This window comes from Onychostruthus taczanowskii, unplaced genomic scaffold, assembly GCF_017590055.1.
Source record: "Onychostruthus taczanowskii isolate IOZ18803 unplaced genomic scaffold, ASM1759005v1 scaffold3, whole genome shotgun sequence".
In the NCBI taxonomy this organism is placed as follows: domain Eukaryota; kingdom Metazoa; phylum Chordata; class Aves; order Passeriformes; family Passeridae; genus Onychostruthus; species Onychostruthus taczanowskii.
This window is the reverse complement of record NW_024500349.1, coordinates 22,096,539-22,113,796: the sequence shown is the minus strand read 5'-3', so window position 1 is coordinate 22,113,796 and position 17,258 is coordinate 22,096,539. Positions and strand designations below refer to the sequence as shown.

The 17,258-nt window shown below is 43.9% G+C and overlaps 1 protein-coding gene across 2 annotated transcripts in view; it reads left to right on the top strand.

Annotated features, from left to right (window-relative positions):
* Nucleotides 1-17,258, top strand: part of CRHR2 (corticotropin releasing hormone receptor 2) — a 143,553-nt gene that overhangs the window by 106,785 nt on the left and 19,510 nt on the right. For both annotated transcript variants that reach the window (XM_041408874.1, XM_041408875.1), the window contains 3 exons: nucleotides 2,539-2,611; nucleotides 14,425-14,510; nucleotides 16,932-17,067. In XM_041408874.1, the coding sequence (XP_041264808.1) occupies nucleotides 2,539-2,611; nucleotides 14,425-14,510; nucleotides 16,932-17,067 (295 nt within the window). The remainder of the gene's footprint in view (nucleotides 1-2,538; nucleotides 2,612-14,424; nucleotides 14,511-16,931; nucleotides 17,068-17,258) is intronic.

Below are 17,258 nucleotides of genomic sequence, written 5' to 3'. Positions count from 1 at the left end.
GAGAGTTGTGTGTTGCAGAGTCTGTCCTTGGCCACAACCTTGTTTTTTCAGTGTGGAAATAAATCCACATTAGTTGTTCACTCAGCACAACCTTGGTCTGACACTGGACTTCAGATAATAAATTTCAGCATTTTGGTCTTCGAGCCAAGCAACACTTAAATTCCAAAGAGCAACAAGAGCAGCCTTTGCCCTGGAACCTCATTTGTGCTCTACCAGCTCAGTTCCAAATTCTTTGCTGACTTTTTCTAGCCCACTAAGTTCTGCCACATGCTTCAGTCTGCTTCGTATTAGTCCCTCTGCTAGGGCAGCCAGCTTCCCAGGAACTCTTTGCTTCTCTTAGTTCTCTGAGTTTCAGGCAATAAAAAATAGTTCTCCCAAAATACCCTTCAAAATCTGCTCTCAAATGTAGATCTTGCAAGTTCTGGAGAAATTTGTTTCCTGCCCTGGCATATCTTGTAATTTTTTTTTCATGTCTTTCCAGCTACATTAAGAAAAAATAAAATTCAAAAACACAGATTCATTCATTTAAGGCTGCCCTGGGGATTCTTCTTGGATGGTAACTTGGCTGGAGGAAGTACCTTATTCCAAGTCTTGCTCTCATGCCCGAATTTTAGAAGATGAGTTGCAAAATTATCAATTCACACTTAGTGCACCAGGGAATAACAGACATCTTTCACATTTCTCAAACATTCAAAGCTCCCTCATTCATTTGGAACTTAAAGGATGTGAGAATTAAGCCAAGAAAAGGCAAATAATTGTGAGGTACTGAACTGTTCCTGATTCCAGCTGCGTACCTCAACACAACTGTGCAGTCAGAGCATCTTGCAATGGGCAAGCAGCTCCTCCTGTTTTAGCAACCACCACGTTTTGGAGAGTGGCTTTGAGGGTGTGGTGTGATCCACAAGGATCCCATCTGAACCAGAGCTTTCCTGATCCCTGTTCATTTCCCCTGGACTCGTGCGGTCGTGTTTTACAGACTCCAACCTCTTTGAGGCAACCTATTACATCTTGCTGCTTGTAAAAGTGAAAATATGGCTCTGTGGTCTCCCTGGCTCAGGAATTATCCCTGTTTCCATGGCTCCAGTGGCACTAAATTATCTGTTTCACAAAGCAAACATGGGGAAGGCATAACTTTTGCTATATAGATTTGTTATGGGGTATCCATGACAGGGAAGAAAACTCTCAGACCCTTGAACTCCAAAATCTACTTCCTGAGGGATCTGGAGCTCCAATGATCTCAACCTTAAGGAATTATGAATGCAAAGCTGTCTTAGCTTGGTGGAATCCTGGATGCAGACCCTGTGGCTGTATCTGTAATACTGAATTAGCTGGGCCTGGATTAATTCCAAGGCTCGACTTCCAAATAGCATAGAGTAATTCACACCCCTATTATTAAATACTCTTGGCCTCCAAAATCAGGGGAGCTGCAGTCTGTGGACTACTGGGAACGTCCTCTGGCTCCTGCTAGCTCCAGATTTGTTCCCCAGGAATAGTTTTGGCCTTGGTTAGTTTTTGGCCTGGACCAAAACTACCCCAAGGAAAAGGGAATGGTGTGAGTTCAGAGCTGAGCCCTGTCTCTAATTCATCTACCAACATAAACAGAGCAGAGTTATTATCCTCAGGGAGGAGGATGGAGTGAGTGTCAGTGTGGGTTGCTGTGAAATCACGGGGTTCTTTTGTTGTGTAACACAGCAGGGAGAAAAACACTTGGAATTAGTGGAAGTCAGGCCAGAGCTCAGTCACATGTGACACATCCAGGCTCTCCTCTGCTCTGGGGCCACTCACCTCACCTGTGATTTCTCTTCCCCTGAGTCCATTTCAGAGCCTGTTTTGGCTTGTCCCAGACAGTTTGGAAAGGAATGTTGGAGCAGGAATTTGGTGGCTTCAGATGATGGCTCTGCTCTGTCTGCTGGCTTTAGTGGCCATGGAATCACTAGGGTTGGAAAAGGCCTCTCAGATCAGGGAGCCCAGCCACTGACCAACGCTGCCAGGTCCCCCACTAAACCCTGTCCCCAATGCCACATCTGCCTGGTTTCTGAGCACTTCCAGAGTCCCCAGATTCGTTCAAGCCAATGAGATGACTCCTTATCCATTCAGTGCTTTATTTAGACAGCATTTCCATGCAAATTGAGACACTGCTTTAATTAACAGCCCTTACTTTATGCAACGTGTTTCTGGACACTGCAATGGATAACAGGGGTTTTTTCTCTTACACAAAATACTTCTTTAATCCCTTTCTCAGACATTTCCTGCATCCTTCTTACAGCAGGTTCTCATATTTCTTATAAATATTTACATAGGCAATAGCCAAAACCATAGAAGGAACATGAATGTTTTAATGGAAGGGGAAAGTGGGGCTCAAATCTGTGTCCAACCACAGGTGATGTGCAGCAGAAAATGCCAGTACTTGCTGATTATTTATATATAAACAGTGCAGTGAGCAAAGGAACACCTCTCTATAGTGTCCTTCATATTGCAGTCTAAAATAAGTGAATTTACCGTTACAAATTGTTTTCTTATGTGTTTTGTTTTTCACAGGTGCTGGTTTGGAAAAGAACCAGGGAAATATATTGACTACATCTACCAAGGGCCAGTGATTCTTGTTCTCCTGGTAAGTGTTTACGTGGGTGGGAGGACACTGCCATCTCCCACTGAGAGAAAATTTGATCTGTCATGTCCCACATCTGTGTTTATGAAAAATAAGACATAAACAAGGCCAAACATCTTCAGGTGTTCTCTGAAGTGGCCACAGCAGATAACACTGCAAGAATTGAAGTGATTTGGTTTTGGCTGTTCCTTTGGGTTTGGGCAATTCTTTCCTCCTCCCTCTGCAGTGCTGTTTGCCTTTGTAGAAGGTTTTGAGAGGTAGAAAGGAAAAAATGTTCAAAGCCAGGGGGTGCAATACAATATCTGCTCATCCACTTGGGGCTCATGGTGACAACTACAGCAATTCTGTCACACACGTTATTTAGAAAAAAGTAATAATCATGGTCAGGAATTGCATCTTGCACTGTCAGCTCCATTTCCTCCATCACCAGCACTGCTGTGTGTTTGTTTCTAGATTTCCTGTTGTGAAGTTTCCTTCCCAGTGCTGCCCACGCTTACCAGGCTGTTTATCTGTTTACCCAACACTGTCTCTTGTGCCAACCAAGATTAGGCAGAGGGAGAAGGAAGCTCATTCATAACCCATTTTGAGCCTTCACCTGAAGCACAGTGGTGCTTTCCCAGAAAAAAAAAAAAAAAAAAAAAAAATCCTGAGTGTGGATGGAAAGTATTAGTTAGCTATTAGGGAGGACAAAGCTGAAAAAAGGATTCTGCTCTTCCACGCAGATAAGCAAGAGTGAATTCCCAGGGCTCAGTGCGTTCCCCCTCTTAGGGAACCAAGGTGTCTTGGTTTGAAAAGCCAGGTGTCTGCTTAGGAAGGCAGGAGCCTCCCTTGAAATGGAAAATGTAAACCCCCTCCCTCTGAATTATTGTAATTTTGAAATGAAGCGGCTCTCAGGCAAAGATATGGGAATAGCAATAACAGTTCTTTACTAGGGAAATTAAAATACAGATGCAATGGTACAAAAAATAAAACAAAAACAAGCCACTGCCAGTTTCAGAACATGCCGTGACCCCCTGTGGGTCAGCGTGGTGGCACAGTCCCATCCCATGGGGGCTCAGCCCTCCTGCAGTGCCAGCTGTGCTTCTGCTGGAGCAGGGATCCTGCACAAGGCTGCAGTTTTCCTCTGCAGCTCCAGGGCTGCTGGAGATGGGCCTGCTCTTCCTCTGGGAATGCAGTGGGCAAAGGCTGCTGTGCTGTTCCAGGCTCAGATTGTATCCAGGTAGGAATGCTTGGCTCCTCCCCTGGGCGGAGCATCTCCCCATGGGATGCTGGAATTTGATCAGCCCTGCAGGGACACTCAGTGGCCATGGACAGCAGAGATCTCCTGGAGGGAGGATTGGCTGTGGGAGAGATAAAGAAAACTGCCCCATGAACAGAGGAGAACTGCCCCACCTCTGACAGATGGTGACAGAATACACACTTATCTTACAAGCCAGGACAAGGTTTGCTGGAGCTGTCCCTTATATGACTCCAGCCCCCACAGGGAAGGTGCAAATGCTCCTGAACAGGCACTGGCAGTTTCCTCAAGGCTAAGGAGCCTCATGTTCTCACCTTGTCAGTGCCCTATTCATCGGATTCAGCATGAAAAAAAGTTTCTGTTCTGCCCAGCTGCTGATCTGAGTGCGTCTCCTCACAACAGGAGAGCTCATTTCTGTTTAATTGTTAAGATACAGCAAAAAGATCACCTGAAAAGAGGAGAAAAAACCCATTATAGAGTATATTTGTATGTAAAAATTCTTCTCTTTATGTTCTAAGGAGAGAAATAGCAATGGGTGTGATATACAGAATATCATTTGTGTTGCTGAGGGAGCCATCAGAAAACCGGAAGGAGCCTCGCAGTAAATTGACCTCACTGATACAGAAATTCTCTCACAAATAAATCCTGTGTAGACAACACAAGGTGGGAGATTTGTGATGCTTGGAGCACTTGGGTTTCACATCATTGCCTGGAAATCTGTGACTCTGAATTTACCACAACCCCTTTAGTCCACAGGATCTGTGAAATCATTGGGTAGCGTCTCTGACGTATAGATACCATAGAGTCATGAAAATGGCTTTTTTTCTCCCCAGAACAGCACTGTAAATATTTAAAGACCCCAAAGACACACAGAAGATCGAGGTATAGTTGGGAGCTTCCACTTTCTATTCACATCATTGTATCTGCCTCTAATTTGGAACAGCCTTGAGACCCCTCTAAACTGGGCCAGTGACTGAAGAGCCCAGAGCTGACACTGAACTGAGCCTTCCTACCTTGGCCTGCCTGCACTTGAGCCCTAATTAAAACACTAATGAGGTAGCAGCAGTAATTGCACTGTGGGGTGGAAAGGAGCTGATACAATTTGAGGGCAAGCCCTTCCTCTCCTCACTTCAGGGTTCTTCCCCTCAGAGAGCACTGCTGGGGGAGGAAAGCATCCCTCTGCAAACAAAATCTAAACTGCAAATCTAAAACCTCCAGTTACAGCACGCTCCTGATTCCTAAAATCTGATCCCCTGCTTTTTTTATTTTTTATTTGAACTGTCAGTTCACTTTTGGAGTGTTTCTAATTAAAATCCACAGCCCCACGGTGTGTTAAAGCCACTTGACATGCTCACTTGTTTGATCCTTATGTGAATAAATTCCAACTGGAGATAATGACTGAAGCATCACTTGCTGTTATTGGAGTCAGTGACCCTTTCAAGGGCGCTGTGAAAAGTGCTGGATTAAAAGCACTGAAATTTGACATGTGCCATGTAGCCAGGGCAGCACAGTGTGCCCTAAATGGGATTATGACTCTGCCTTAGCACAGACAAAGTGCTGCCTTCCTCTTCCCTCCAGTGAACAGTGGCCACCACAAGTGGAAAACACAGGGATTTCAAAAAGAGCACAGCTCTGTGACATCTTCAGTCACTGCTCATGAGTTGGATTGGAACTCATGGGGAATTGAAGTGGAGCTGCAGCTGTGTTTTGTGAAAGAAAAAACAGGACAGGGCCCAGACCTGATGGGACAAGGGGGGAGGCTTGGAGATGATGGAGAGTAGATTAAGATGGGATATTAGGAGGAAATTGTTCCCTGTGAGGTAATGAGGTCCTGGCACAGGGTGCCCAGAGAAGCTGTGGTTGCCCCTGGATCCCTGGAAGTGTCCCAGGCCAGGCTGGATGGGGCTTGGATCACGCTGGGATGGTGGAAGGTGTCCCTGCCATGGCAGGGAGTGGAACTGGATGGTCTTTAAGGTCCTTTCCAACCCAAACCATTCTATGATAACTCTTGTGAGACAACTATCCCAGGCCTCTGCTGGAAAAATAAAGAGACACAAATGTTACAAGAAGAAATGAGTGTTATTTCCAAAAGAGAACTAACACTATAAGCTGACATTCTAAATACTCCATGAAATTACAGTTCCTGTGCACCTGGGAAAGTTACAATTGGCTTCACCCACCTGAGTGGAGAGCCAAGAGCTCAGTGTCCAGCTCAGGTGAGCTTTGGTTACCCCTCGGACACATCTTGGTGTATTCCAGAAGCATCATTGCACCAAGCAGTGGCAACATGATTGGAGTGCTGAATATTCCTAGAGGGATAAAACTTGCTTCGAAAGATGCAATTCTATTTAAATATTATTTTTAGGAATTTTTTCTGTCAAAAATTATTTCCACCGGTTTAGATTTCTCATTTTCTCACCTCTGAGCATTGAGCTGTTGCAGCATGGGATGGTGTAACACAAGGAACAGGTCATGCAGGAGCTCTAAGCCTCACTGGGAAATAAAGACTGGCCTAAAAAAGGCCTTTGATCATGGCAGCAGCCCTCAAATCCATCTCCAGATCACATTATTGTGTCATATCTCAGGTACAAAACCTTGAATGAGGCAGTGGAGTTGTTGGATTGATTGACTGATTGATTGATTGATTGATTTTCTACTTGTCTGTGTAGAAGGAGCTCAGAGATTGACTTGGGCTGAAAACAGGGAAACTATTTTAGAGACAGTTGCAGAAAAAAAAGGAAACTGAATATAAGTGCTGATTCTATATATTGGGCAAGAAACCTGTATTTTTATTGACAAATCATCTGAGGGAGAAAATTTAGGTAATAATCTTTTTTTTTTTTTGTTTCATTCCTAAATGGATTTTGACTTGCACATATCCCACAAGAGAACTGGCAATTAAGCACACTGCATGCTTTGAAATTTAACCTCTGATAGCACTGGAAAAACACACTCTAGTAGGTATTTTCTCTTCAACTGAGCACATTGGGGTTTTTAAATTATTTTCTCAGAGTCACATAACCGAGTTTTAATCACACACCCCTCTCTGAAGCTAAAGAAGGGGGCAATGGGTTGGGAAAAAAGCCAGGGAAGTGAATTCCTTAATAAAATCAGTGAACCCTTCTGATTTTGTTAAGGAAAATACATTTTTTGAGTTCAGTTTGAGATGTAAAACTGCCAAGAACTGGTGAACCACCAAAACAGAGCAGGGTCAGAGGACAGGTCTCAGAGAAGAGGCACCAGAGGCAGTTACCTGAGCTGCTTTTTCCCTCAGTAACTTCTGCTGTGAGCTGCCCCCAGCTATGAACTGCTCTGCAATATTTCTCAGAGTTAAAACTGTATAAATCTGTAATTTTTCAAAAACAGGCAGATCAATTTTTTTCCCCCAAAACCTTTCATTCTGCTTTAATAGATTTTTTTGTCCCTCTTGTGCTTGAGAACTGAACAGTTTTTGAGAACTGAACATTTTGCAGCCCCTGATGTTTTTTTGTGCCTGGTTGAAAATAATTCCCTACAAGCAGTTAGCTGCTGGAGTGAGTGGGTGTAGGAGGTGGGGGAGGCCCTGGAGTTCACTTCTGCCTCTGCCCTCATAATTTATTTAATTTTGAATAAGTTAGATTGCTGCTCAAAGCTCAGCTTCCCCAGCTATGAAACCACTTTAATGATTATCTATTTTTAAATTATTTATTTAAAAATTATCCTCCCTTGCTTTGAGATTCCTGGATGACAAGCAGAGGAGTTAAGGGTCCTTATATGCTCAGGAGAGAAGAGCACAGGATAGCCAAGAGGTCTTTATGATGTGCTGCTCATTAAAACGCAGCATTTTTGTGGTGGCAAGTTCAAAGCTGGCCCCAGTAATCAAGGTGTGACCACACAAATGGATTTTTACATCTGCATCCTCTTGCCTGGTTTTTTCTTCATCAGTAATTCTAGGTGGGTTTTTTTATTTCCTTTCTTCTGCTGGGAACTGGGATGAGGTTTTCAGGAAGCCAGTGAGTGTAATTCCAGCATTTCTTTTGTGAATGAAAAGTCCCAAAGCTCATAACTCTCCGTGTGAAGCTGAGATTGTTTTGTCTGCCCCGTGGTGTTACCTTCCCATCAGGTGATTTCTGTGCCAGATTATTGCCTGATCACTCAGTCCCTGGACAGCTCTTTGCAATCAGCCTTGATCTTTGCTGCTCTGAGCAGTTTGATGCCACTTAAAATCTGTCAGCCTGTTCTTCAATCCCTTTTACAGATCACTGAGATTGGTGTGAAACAGCACAGATCTGCTGCTAGCCTCTTTCCACTGGGAAATCAGAATAATCTATATGTATATATACATATATATGTGTTCCTGACCTTCTTTCCTTGGGTTCTTATGCATAGTGCTCTTCCCTTCAAGCCTGCAACAGCCAAATTTCTCTGGGAACCTCTGGAGTTTGGAATTTGAATTCCTTTCAGAGGATTGTCCACTGGATCTCCCTTGTTCTCTAACTGACTCTTTCAGAGGACTTCACAAACCACATCACTCTTCCCCTCACATCTTGTTTCCCTTCTTCACAAAGAATTTGTCCAGATCAGCTTCAGGTTATGGGAAACATCAGTATCTCTATGCAGCAACCACTGGCTGATGCTCTGGAAGGCCTTGACAGGAAAAAAATTTCAGTAAACACCTGAGTTAGTTCAGTTTTTCAAAACCAAGGCTGTGGAAAGACAGGGTGTTTTTAAAGTTTGTCACGTCAGAGAGTGGAGGTGCTTAAGCTTTTCAACAAAATCAGCTGGTTTATTGACAAAAAGGAATTTTTCATAAGTGAGAGTTATCCTTCCACTGTCCCAGGCTGCTCCAAGCCCTGTCCAACCTGGCCTTGGGCACTTCCAGGGATCCAGGGGCAGCCACAGCTTCTCTGGGCTTCTCTGTTCCATGGTGGGGAACCATTCTCACAGGGAACAATTCCTCCTCATATCCAGTCTAAACCAACTCTATTTCAGTTTGAAGCCCTTCCCCCTTGCCCTGTCACTGACTTCACTTCTTTTGATCTGCTCCATTTCAAACACCACAGTCCACATTGCTGAAGTTCTTCTGATCTTCTAAAAGAATTCAAAGTTTTCTCACTCACTGTTTTATGTAAAGTATCCCACCTGTGCATGTAGCTGTATGCATTTCATTTCTGTGGGGTTTTTGCTGAAAAGCTTTCCCTAGTCCTGTATAAGTATCTTCCTTGCTGATACAATTGCTTCTCTGAATATTTTCTTGTTTTCTACTGACTCTCTTCACACTTCTGCTTCCACTTCTGCATTGTTCTGTTCAGAGACTGAGATTTTTTTTATTATTATTGATGTCTTTTTTTCATTTCCCCTTCTCCTTCCTATCTGAATGGCTTATGTTTTTTCTCAAACACTGATCAAATTAGTTTTCCTATTGATTTTTTAAAATTTCTTTTCTCTAAAGATGAGCAGTTCCTCCACTTCTGCAGCTTTGCAGTTCATGACCTGCTGACATCCCTGAGTTCTTCTTGCAGGACTTTTATCATCATTTCTGCTGTTCTGCATGCAGGTTGTGCTAGCTGCACAGAGCACAAAGATAATGTGCTGCTCTGATCACAGCCCATCCAGAATTTATCTCCAGTTTTGCCACCATTGCTATTATTGACTTTTTGCTATTCATATTTTGTAGTTGTGGAGTCAGTAAGTGCTCACCAAGGTGTCCAGTACCACACACACTCTACAAATTTTCTGAAATTTCTACTTCTGTTTGTGTAATGTTCATTCTTCTTAATCACATAAGGATTTCTTAACGAAATAAGGATTTCAGGAATCCTTATTCCTGCACGTACATAAAAGTGTTTTCCAGCCCTTTGCCCAAAGGTGCCTGTGACCTTTGAAAAGGAAACTTTTGTGATAAAAATCTCTGTCTGAGGATCAGGTCAGGCCAGCATGGTAGGACAATTAAAACAAAGCATTAATTAACTGGCAGAGTGCTCATCTGAGGTCAGGGTGGCAGCATCCAGAGCTCCCACTCGAAGGACTGCTCTGATCCCAATTTGGGTTACTTAACCCTGAGATGATTTTACGGCACTGCATAAAAATATGAAATCTAAATAGAATAATTTTTATGGTTCCTGGGAATGAAGAGGAACAAACATTCTAGGAAGCAGAGGAGCACAGGCTTTCTGTGAAGCATGAAATACAAATCCCAGCAGAAAATGAGCAAAATAAAAGCCAGTTGTCCATTAAATTCTCAAAAGAAAGAGCAGAGCTTAATGACCTCCTTTTTAAACTCCTGGGCTTGGGGAAAACTGCAAAGAAGCCCTCAGAGTCAGCATTGCCTCTTCTGTGCACTTTGGCTATTTCATCTTGATAAGGGAGATAAATTCCCTCTCAAGTGGAGTTTGCTTTTTATGAGAGAAAAATCTCACCACCAAAATAATTTACTGAAAAGTTTCTTTTGATTCAGAAGAGTTTCTGGGCTCGTTTGTTCAGGTTCTGATAGAACAGTGCCAAAACAGATGGTTCAGATACTTTCTGGATCACTGGCTTGTAACTCCATTTTGGGGGTCTGAATTTTCATCCCAATTTAGAAATGGAAAGACTAAACTGCTGGCAAGAAATGAAAACTTTTTCTTTCCCATCTGCACTTGGAAAGGGTCTTATTCCAGCGATAATGATATTCTTAGCATGGCATAAATAAAGGAGAAGAAGAAATAAGCCATTTTATTCTATCTCCAAGACTTTGCCTTTGGATTCATTTTATCTACCAGAAAATGTCAAGGTAAAAATCCTTAGTTATGTTTTCCATTAGGAAGCAGAAAACATGGATAAACAGAAATGAATGAAAATAGAAAATGAGCCTAAAGAGAAATAAAAAGGATGCACTGCCTTTCATCATTACCTCTCTTAAATGATCTTTCCTGGGTCTCCACTGATGGAACTGATGTGTGGGTTTTGTTAGAGCTGCCCAGCCCTGAGGAATTAATCTGTTGACACAGAGCTCCCATAATAACAAAGAAGTCCTTGACAAATAATTGTGTACTTTGGTCAATGCAGCACTTAGGCTCTTTTCTAGGAAAACTCACTTTGCAGTGGAGTGAGATCCTTCTCCCTCTGAAACACTGCAGTCTAGCTGAGGAACAAAGAGCAGAGGCTTCATCTGCTCTGCCTGTAAATCAGGCTCAGTCTGCTAGCCACTAGAGCTGGATGGATTCTCTCCAGATGAGGAAACAGCTCCATTTTCATCTCCAAGCCTTCAGCTGTGTGCAACAGCCTGTTCCCTGCTTGATTCCCAGCTCGTGTCCCCTCTCCTGAGCCAACTGCCCCCATCATCCCCATGAGCTTGGTCTCAGGCCCAGCAAGGACAAGCTGACAATTAAACCCCCATCTGATTATGCACTAAAAATTGATCTTCAGAGCAATTCAGAAATAGTTAAAATAGTTTCTTCAGACCTCTCTGGGTGCTGCTAAAAGACCCTACTGAGCCAAGTGTCTTTCTGAAATGGAGTTCAGAGTGCCTTTCTGAAAAGGCATCAGAGTGGGGAGTTTTTTTAGAGAAATCATTAAAAGTGAACACACTGAAACATACTTCTAGAAGGCAAAACCAAAAATAAGTATTTTGCTGTGACCACATTTTCATCTTTTCCCTTGGATTTTTTGCTTGCTGAGATCTGCATTGTAGGGGTGACCCTATCCAAGTCTTAAAGATCTCTCAGAGAAACTTTAATAGAGACAAAATGTTGGTGTCTCAAACATTTTGAAGCTTCCACAAACTGTAATGTCACAGAATCTCATTGACACAGCCCCATTCACTTCATTGAAGCTCCTGTGGGATGTCCTGAGGATCAGTGGAAGATGTGTGTGGTTCAAGTCCAAGCCCTGTTAGTCCAAAAACACTAATTTAAAATACGTCAAATGAACCACTGTTTAAAAGATTCCATTTCTTTGCAATGAATATAAATAGATCTTGGGATAACCAACTGCTTAATCTGACAAGAAATGATGTCAGCCCAACTCAGTTCCTTATGCTCTTGCTCTTCTAATCCTCACTCTGGGGTGGAATTGATTTATAGCCAAGGCCAAGTCACTTAGCTTTTTTCTCTTAAATACTAAATCTAGAATGGGGAAGAATCAGTTATTCCTTTTCCTGGAGAAACTGGGATGAAGCCAGCAGCAGGAGCTGTGTGTGTAACAGGGCTGCACTCATGTCCTGATCTGCTGCTGCAACAGCTGGGCAGAGAAAGTCAGGAGAAAATGGAAAACCGAGCCTTGAAGGAGCTTCACACAGTCTAAAGGAGATTCTAAAGGCAGAAGGAGCTGTGAATTATTTTTCTAACCTCCCTTTATGCACTGAAAAAGCCAGAGGATTCTCCTGATTTGATGGTCCCCTGCATCCAAGCAATCACCTCCTGGGCACACACACCAGATCCATTTTTCCAGCACCTTCCCTCCAGCTCAGGATCCTCTCCTTCTACCTGTCCCATTCACCAGCCTTTAAAAAAAAAAAAAAAAAAAAAAAAAAAAAAAGAAAAAGAAAAAAACCACCCCAACCAATTATCTGGTTTGCAGGTAAAGGCAGAGTGGTGAAAGAAGGCTACAACAATGATAGAAGAAGCAGAGTGAAAATCACTCTGAAGTTCAGACTGAGATTCCTCAAGAGGAGAATTCAGTTTGAGTGGCCAATGCTGCTGTTACCTTCTCCTAGAAAATGTCCTGGCAGGGTTTCTCAGGCACCTGGGGAGTTTTTTAAAAGTCAGCACTGAGGAATCTGCCTTCCTGGTGCTCCTGAAGAGAGGTGAGGTCTCTTACCAGCTTTGTGCCACATGAGCCAGTGCCACTCACAGGCTCCAGGGAGGCAGGGGTGCCTCAGGTGCTGCTCTGCTCTGGGCTTGGGCAGCTGAGCTGGGAGAATTAAAACCACACTTTTATGGAATGAAAGTGTTTCTGGTGAAAGAACTCCCAGAATTTTCAGCTAGCAGTTCTTCTGGACTGATGAATCACACCTCTGCAAATGAATTTCACAAAAGGCCAGAATCCCTGATTTTCTGATGCAGGCTGTGGCAATTTGAATTTCCATCTCAGATGGCAGGATGCTGTCACATTGAGGCAGGACTCATGAAACTTGAAATGCCTTCTTCAGCCCAGTTCATCACTATAATGCCATGTGATCAGTCCCACTGATACTTGGAATTTGCTCTTACCTTGCAGTCTATAATTCAGTCTGGCACTTTTCATTACAGTTGCAAAACTGGCAAATTTTTGATTTTTTGCATCCTTGGTAGAAATGACGCAAGCATGGCCCTGAGCTGATAGAGAACCTCAAGATTCAGCAGCAGAATTGTAGAGAGGGAAGTTTTCTTTCTGTGGGTGAAGGTCACCTCCAGCTGAGCAGAGACTACCTGAACATCCTTCTTTGTGTTAATGATCAGTCACCAGTGTGAGGAGTTTAAGATTCAACTCAAACCACAGATATGGAGCTGCTTTTGTCTCTGATAAATAAAGCATGAACCAGTATCAAGCTCTTAATATGACAAAAATCTGAGAAGAACAAACACACAGGCTGCAGTGCTTTGTTTACTTCTTGTACTCCCCAGGGCCCTGCTCTGCTGAGGAAATAATTTCCAAAAACGCCGTGTTAACTCCTAGAACAGCATTTTTGTGTCTCACATAGGGTGTTTACACAATTCCCACTGCTGCCAGTCTCCCAGAGTCTGCTCAGGTGTTTTATTGCTCCATTTGTTCTGAGCCATGGAACAGGAGCCACAGGGAAGGCTCTGATGGATGCCAAGATCTATAAACATTGAAATATACCCTATAGCACGGGGGGAAAAGGAGCATATTTTGAGAACACCTTTCACTTGGCAGCTCTGCTGGGGTGTTTGTAAATTTTCAGATGTCAATCACAGAATAGTTCCATCCAGGGGCTGAAAAATGCCAGGAGCCCCTGGGGTTGTGTGTGAGGTAAATATTTTCTCCCAAGCTGTGCTGGGACCTCAGCAGTTGTGTTGTTCTGACAACTTTGGGACAGACCCATGTCTTGGAAGCTGCCCTGCTTTATGCTCTGAAAGCAACTCCAAACCTGCTCCTAAGAGCCAAATCCTTCCACTGATCATAGCCTAAAAATCAATCTTCTCTTCAGTTTGTTGGGGTTTTTTAATCTGTTTGCTCTATGCAAGAAAGTTGCCAGCAGATGCTACAACAGTAATTAGAGCAAATATCAATTCTCAGTGGGGAGGCTGCTGCACAAATAATAATTACCCAGCTCAGCAAATTGAACAGGGGAGTGGCAAATCCATCAATCCCACCTTCAGTTCCTTATTGTACCCAGAAAAGGTGAAAAAGGAGTAAAAATAAGCTCCTTGTCAGGGCAATAATGATGTACTCCATTTTCACTGCTGTTTTGGAAACACTAAGAGCTATTGGATGTTTGCTGTATAATCTGATGTTTCTAGTAAACTTCTGAGTCTGTTGCAATCAGTGGTAAAGCCAAAAGGCTGTTTTCAGTCAGATTGAAACTGTAAAATGTGCTTTTTAAGGTGTGTCACATTCTGTAAGCCATTGTTTTACTGACTGGTTGCATTTTTTTTCTTCTCTCTCCCTTCTTTTCCAGATAAATTTTGTATTTCTATTTAATATAGTTAGGATTTTAATGACAAAGCTGAGAGCTTCAACCACTTCAGAAACAATCCAGTACAGGTAAGTCAGCTTGTGATTTCTGGTGCTAACAAAGCCCTGCCTTGATTGTCCTGCCCTTGTCCCATCTTTGTCTTTGCAGGTGCCACTGTTGGTGCAGCTCATAAATCAGGCCCACAGTATTTGTTTATCTGTGCAGGCTCTCCAGAAAAGCCTGCCTGCATTTTTTCTGTCCACAGCATTTCACTTCAGGCCTACACATGCCCCAACACACATAGAATCCCCTCCTTTCCATGAAATCTGAAGGGTTTGGTCTCATGTGAGGAGAGATTTCTCCATTTCTTTATGTACACAGGTGTTTGTAGAGTAAGTGCTGCATCCAGCTCTGGGCTCCCCAGCACAGGAAGGACCTGGAGCTGCTGGAGCCAGTCCAGAGGAGGCACCAGGATGGTCCCAGGGATGGAGCAGCTCTGCTCTGGGGAGGGGATGGGAGAATTGGGATTGCTCAGCCTGGAAAAGGCTTTGGGGTGACCGAATTTTGGCCTGAAGGGAGCCTGCAAGAGGGTGGAGAGAGACCATTGACAATGGTCTGCAGTGACAGGACAAGGGGGAATGGCTTCAAACTGACAGAGAGCAGGTTTGGATGGATATTAGGAAAAATCTCTATCCTGTGAGGGTGGGCAGGCCCTGGCACAGGGTGCCCAGAGAAGCTGTGGCTGCCCCTGGATCCCTGGAAGTGTCCAAGGCCAGGTTGGATGGGGCTTGGAGCAGCCTGGGACAGTGGAAGGTGTCCCTTCCATGGCAGGGGCTGGATGATCTTTAACCTTCTAACCCAAACCATCCTGGGATTCTGTGATTAATGTGTGCATACAGGTGTTTAATGCTCCATTTGAAATGTGGGGAGGGGAATGAGGGGTGATTGTGTCCCTTCCTTCCTGCTGGTGCCAGAATTAGTGTAACCACTCAGTGGCTTGCATCACAGAGCTGATCCTCAGTTAATCAGTGCCTTTATGTGGGTTTGGCTTCTCAGGTAAATCAGTTCCCATACCCAGTAGAACCCCACAAACACTGGCATGGCAGGAAGGAAAAGTCAGGAGGGAAGGTGGCCTGGCCCTTTCAGACACCAGTGTGGGCTTAGATCAGCCTTTACAGCCTAAAAGCAAATTCTCACACACCAGGAGATGCTGAGTGCCCTCTTCTCATCATTTGCAGCATCCTGGAGATATTTGAAGGACTTAGGGACCAACAGGTCCTTGCAGTAGGAAATGGCCCAGGTTTTGTGGAGGGAGATCAGTCACTCTAACTCATTTCTGGATAAAATCTTAGCATATCAAGCTGAGTTGCACCTTGATGTCCTCAAATCAGGTTGCACTTTGGAAGCAGTTTTGCTGCAGTAATGGGCTTTGTTGTTTTGCCTGATTCCTTCCTTTTGCTCCTGTCAGGGTTTTGTTAGTGAGCTTAGTGCAGTGGTCTGAAGTTCAGACCCTTCTCTGCACATTTCCTGAGAAATGAAGGGAAAAACACCCCTTTTGCTTGCTCAAACCTCATGCCATAACACTAAAACTGGCCTGAAAAAGTCTTGATTCAAACCTCAAGACATTTTTATCCGTTCTGCAGCTTGCAGGGAGGCATTAGAGACATCAGACTGAATCAATCTGCACCAACTGCCATTGTTCTTGAACAGATGACAATGATCTTATCCTTGCAGGCTCTCTGAGGGAATTGTCTTTTCCACAGCCTGAATGGAAACCTTTAGAATTCCAGCAAAGCCTGGGGCAGGCCTTGATGCTCTAAAGCAGAGCAGTGCAATCCTTTGCTAAGCAGATATTAAATTGTGTGGCAGTGGTTCCTTAAGGCTGTCACTTCATCCTGACACTGGTTTTGTGCTCCCCTGCCTGTCTTTATCTACGTGTTCTGGCATTATTCAGAGATTTATACAGACTTAGCCAAATTTCAGCCTTTGTGTTCATACAATGACATGCTGCTCTCAGGTGACATTGTTACAGCACCAGTAATAAGGATTAGCCCCTAATAATTCTGTTAATCACTGACGATTATTGATGATCACTCTTTCACCACCTGCTCTGTGATTTGTGGTTCCCAAGACAGCCCTGAGCAGTCGAGCTGGGTGTTGCAGGACGTGTTCACGCTGCAGACAACATCAAATGATGGGCACAGAGCAGGTCTCAGCTGAGCTGGGCACTGATCACATCTCCCTGAGGTGGCAGAAATCACTCAGCAAACCTGCAGAGAATCCCAAGGTTTAAGCCTCACTGGTAGGGGAGAAAAGGAGGAAGAAAGAGAGGGATATAAATAAGGTTCCTACTCACCCCGTGGAGTTCAGAGTGTGGGGGGAAGCAGCAGATCCAAAGGCTGTCCTGGGACACTTCCCCAGGTGGACAGGGCTGCTCAGGCAGGGAGGGTTTCACTCCTTCCATGCTCCTCCTTGCCTGTGTTCACTTGTTTTCTGTTCCCTGCCCACAGGAAGGCAGTCAAGGCCACCTTGGTTCTCCTGCCCCTGCTTGGCATCACCTACATGCTTTTCTTTGTCAACCCTGGAGAGGATGACATTTCCCAGATTGTTTTCATCTATTTCAATTCCTTCCTTCAGTCTTTTCAGGTAAGAGAGCAGGTTTGCAGCTCTATCAGCTGAAAGCTTATCCTCTGTACAGCTCCACTCTTTTCAGCCGTGGGACTTCAGGCAGTGAAGTCTGTGATAGAAATTATAGTTGCAAATAGCTCAGCTTAGTTCACACGTGAATAATACATGTACAAATGTGTCATGTGGAGAGAGAAATCCTCTCAGGTGTG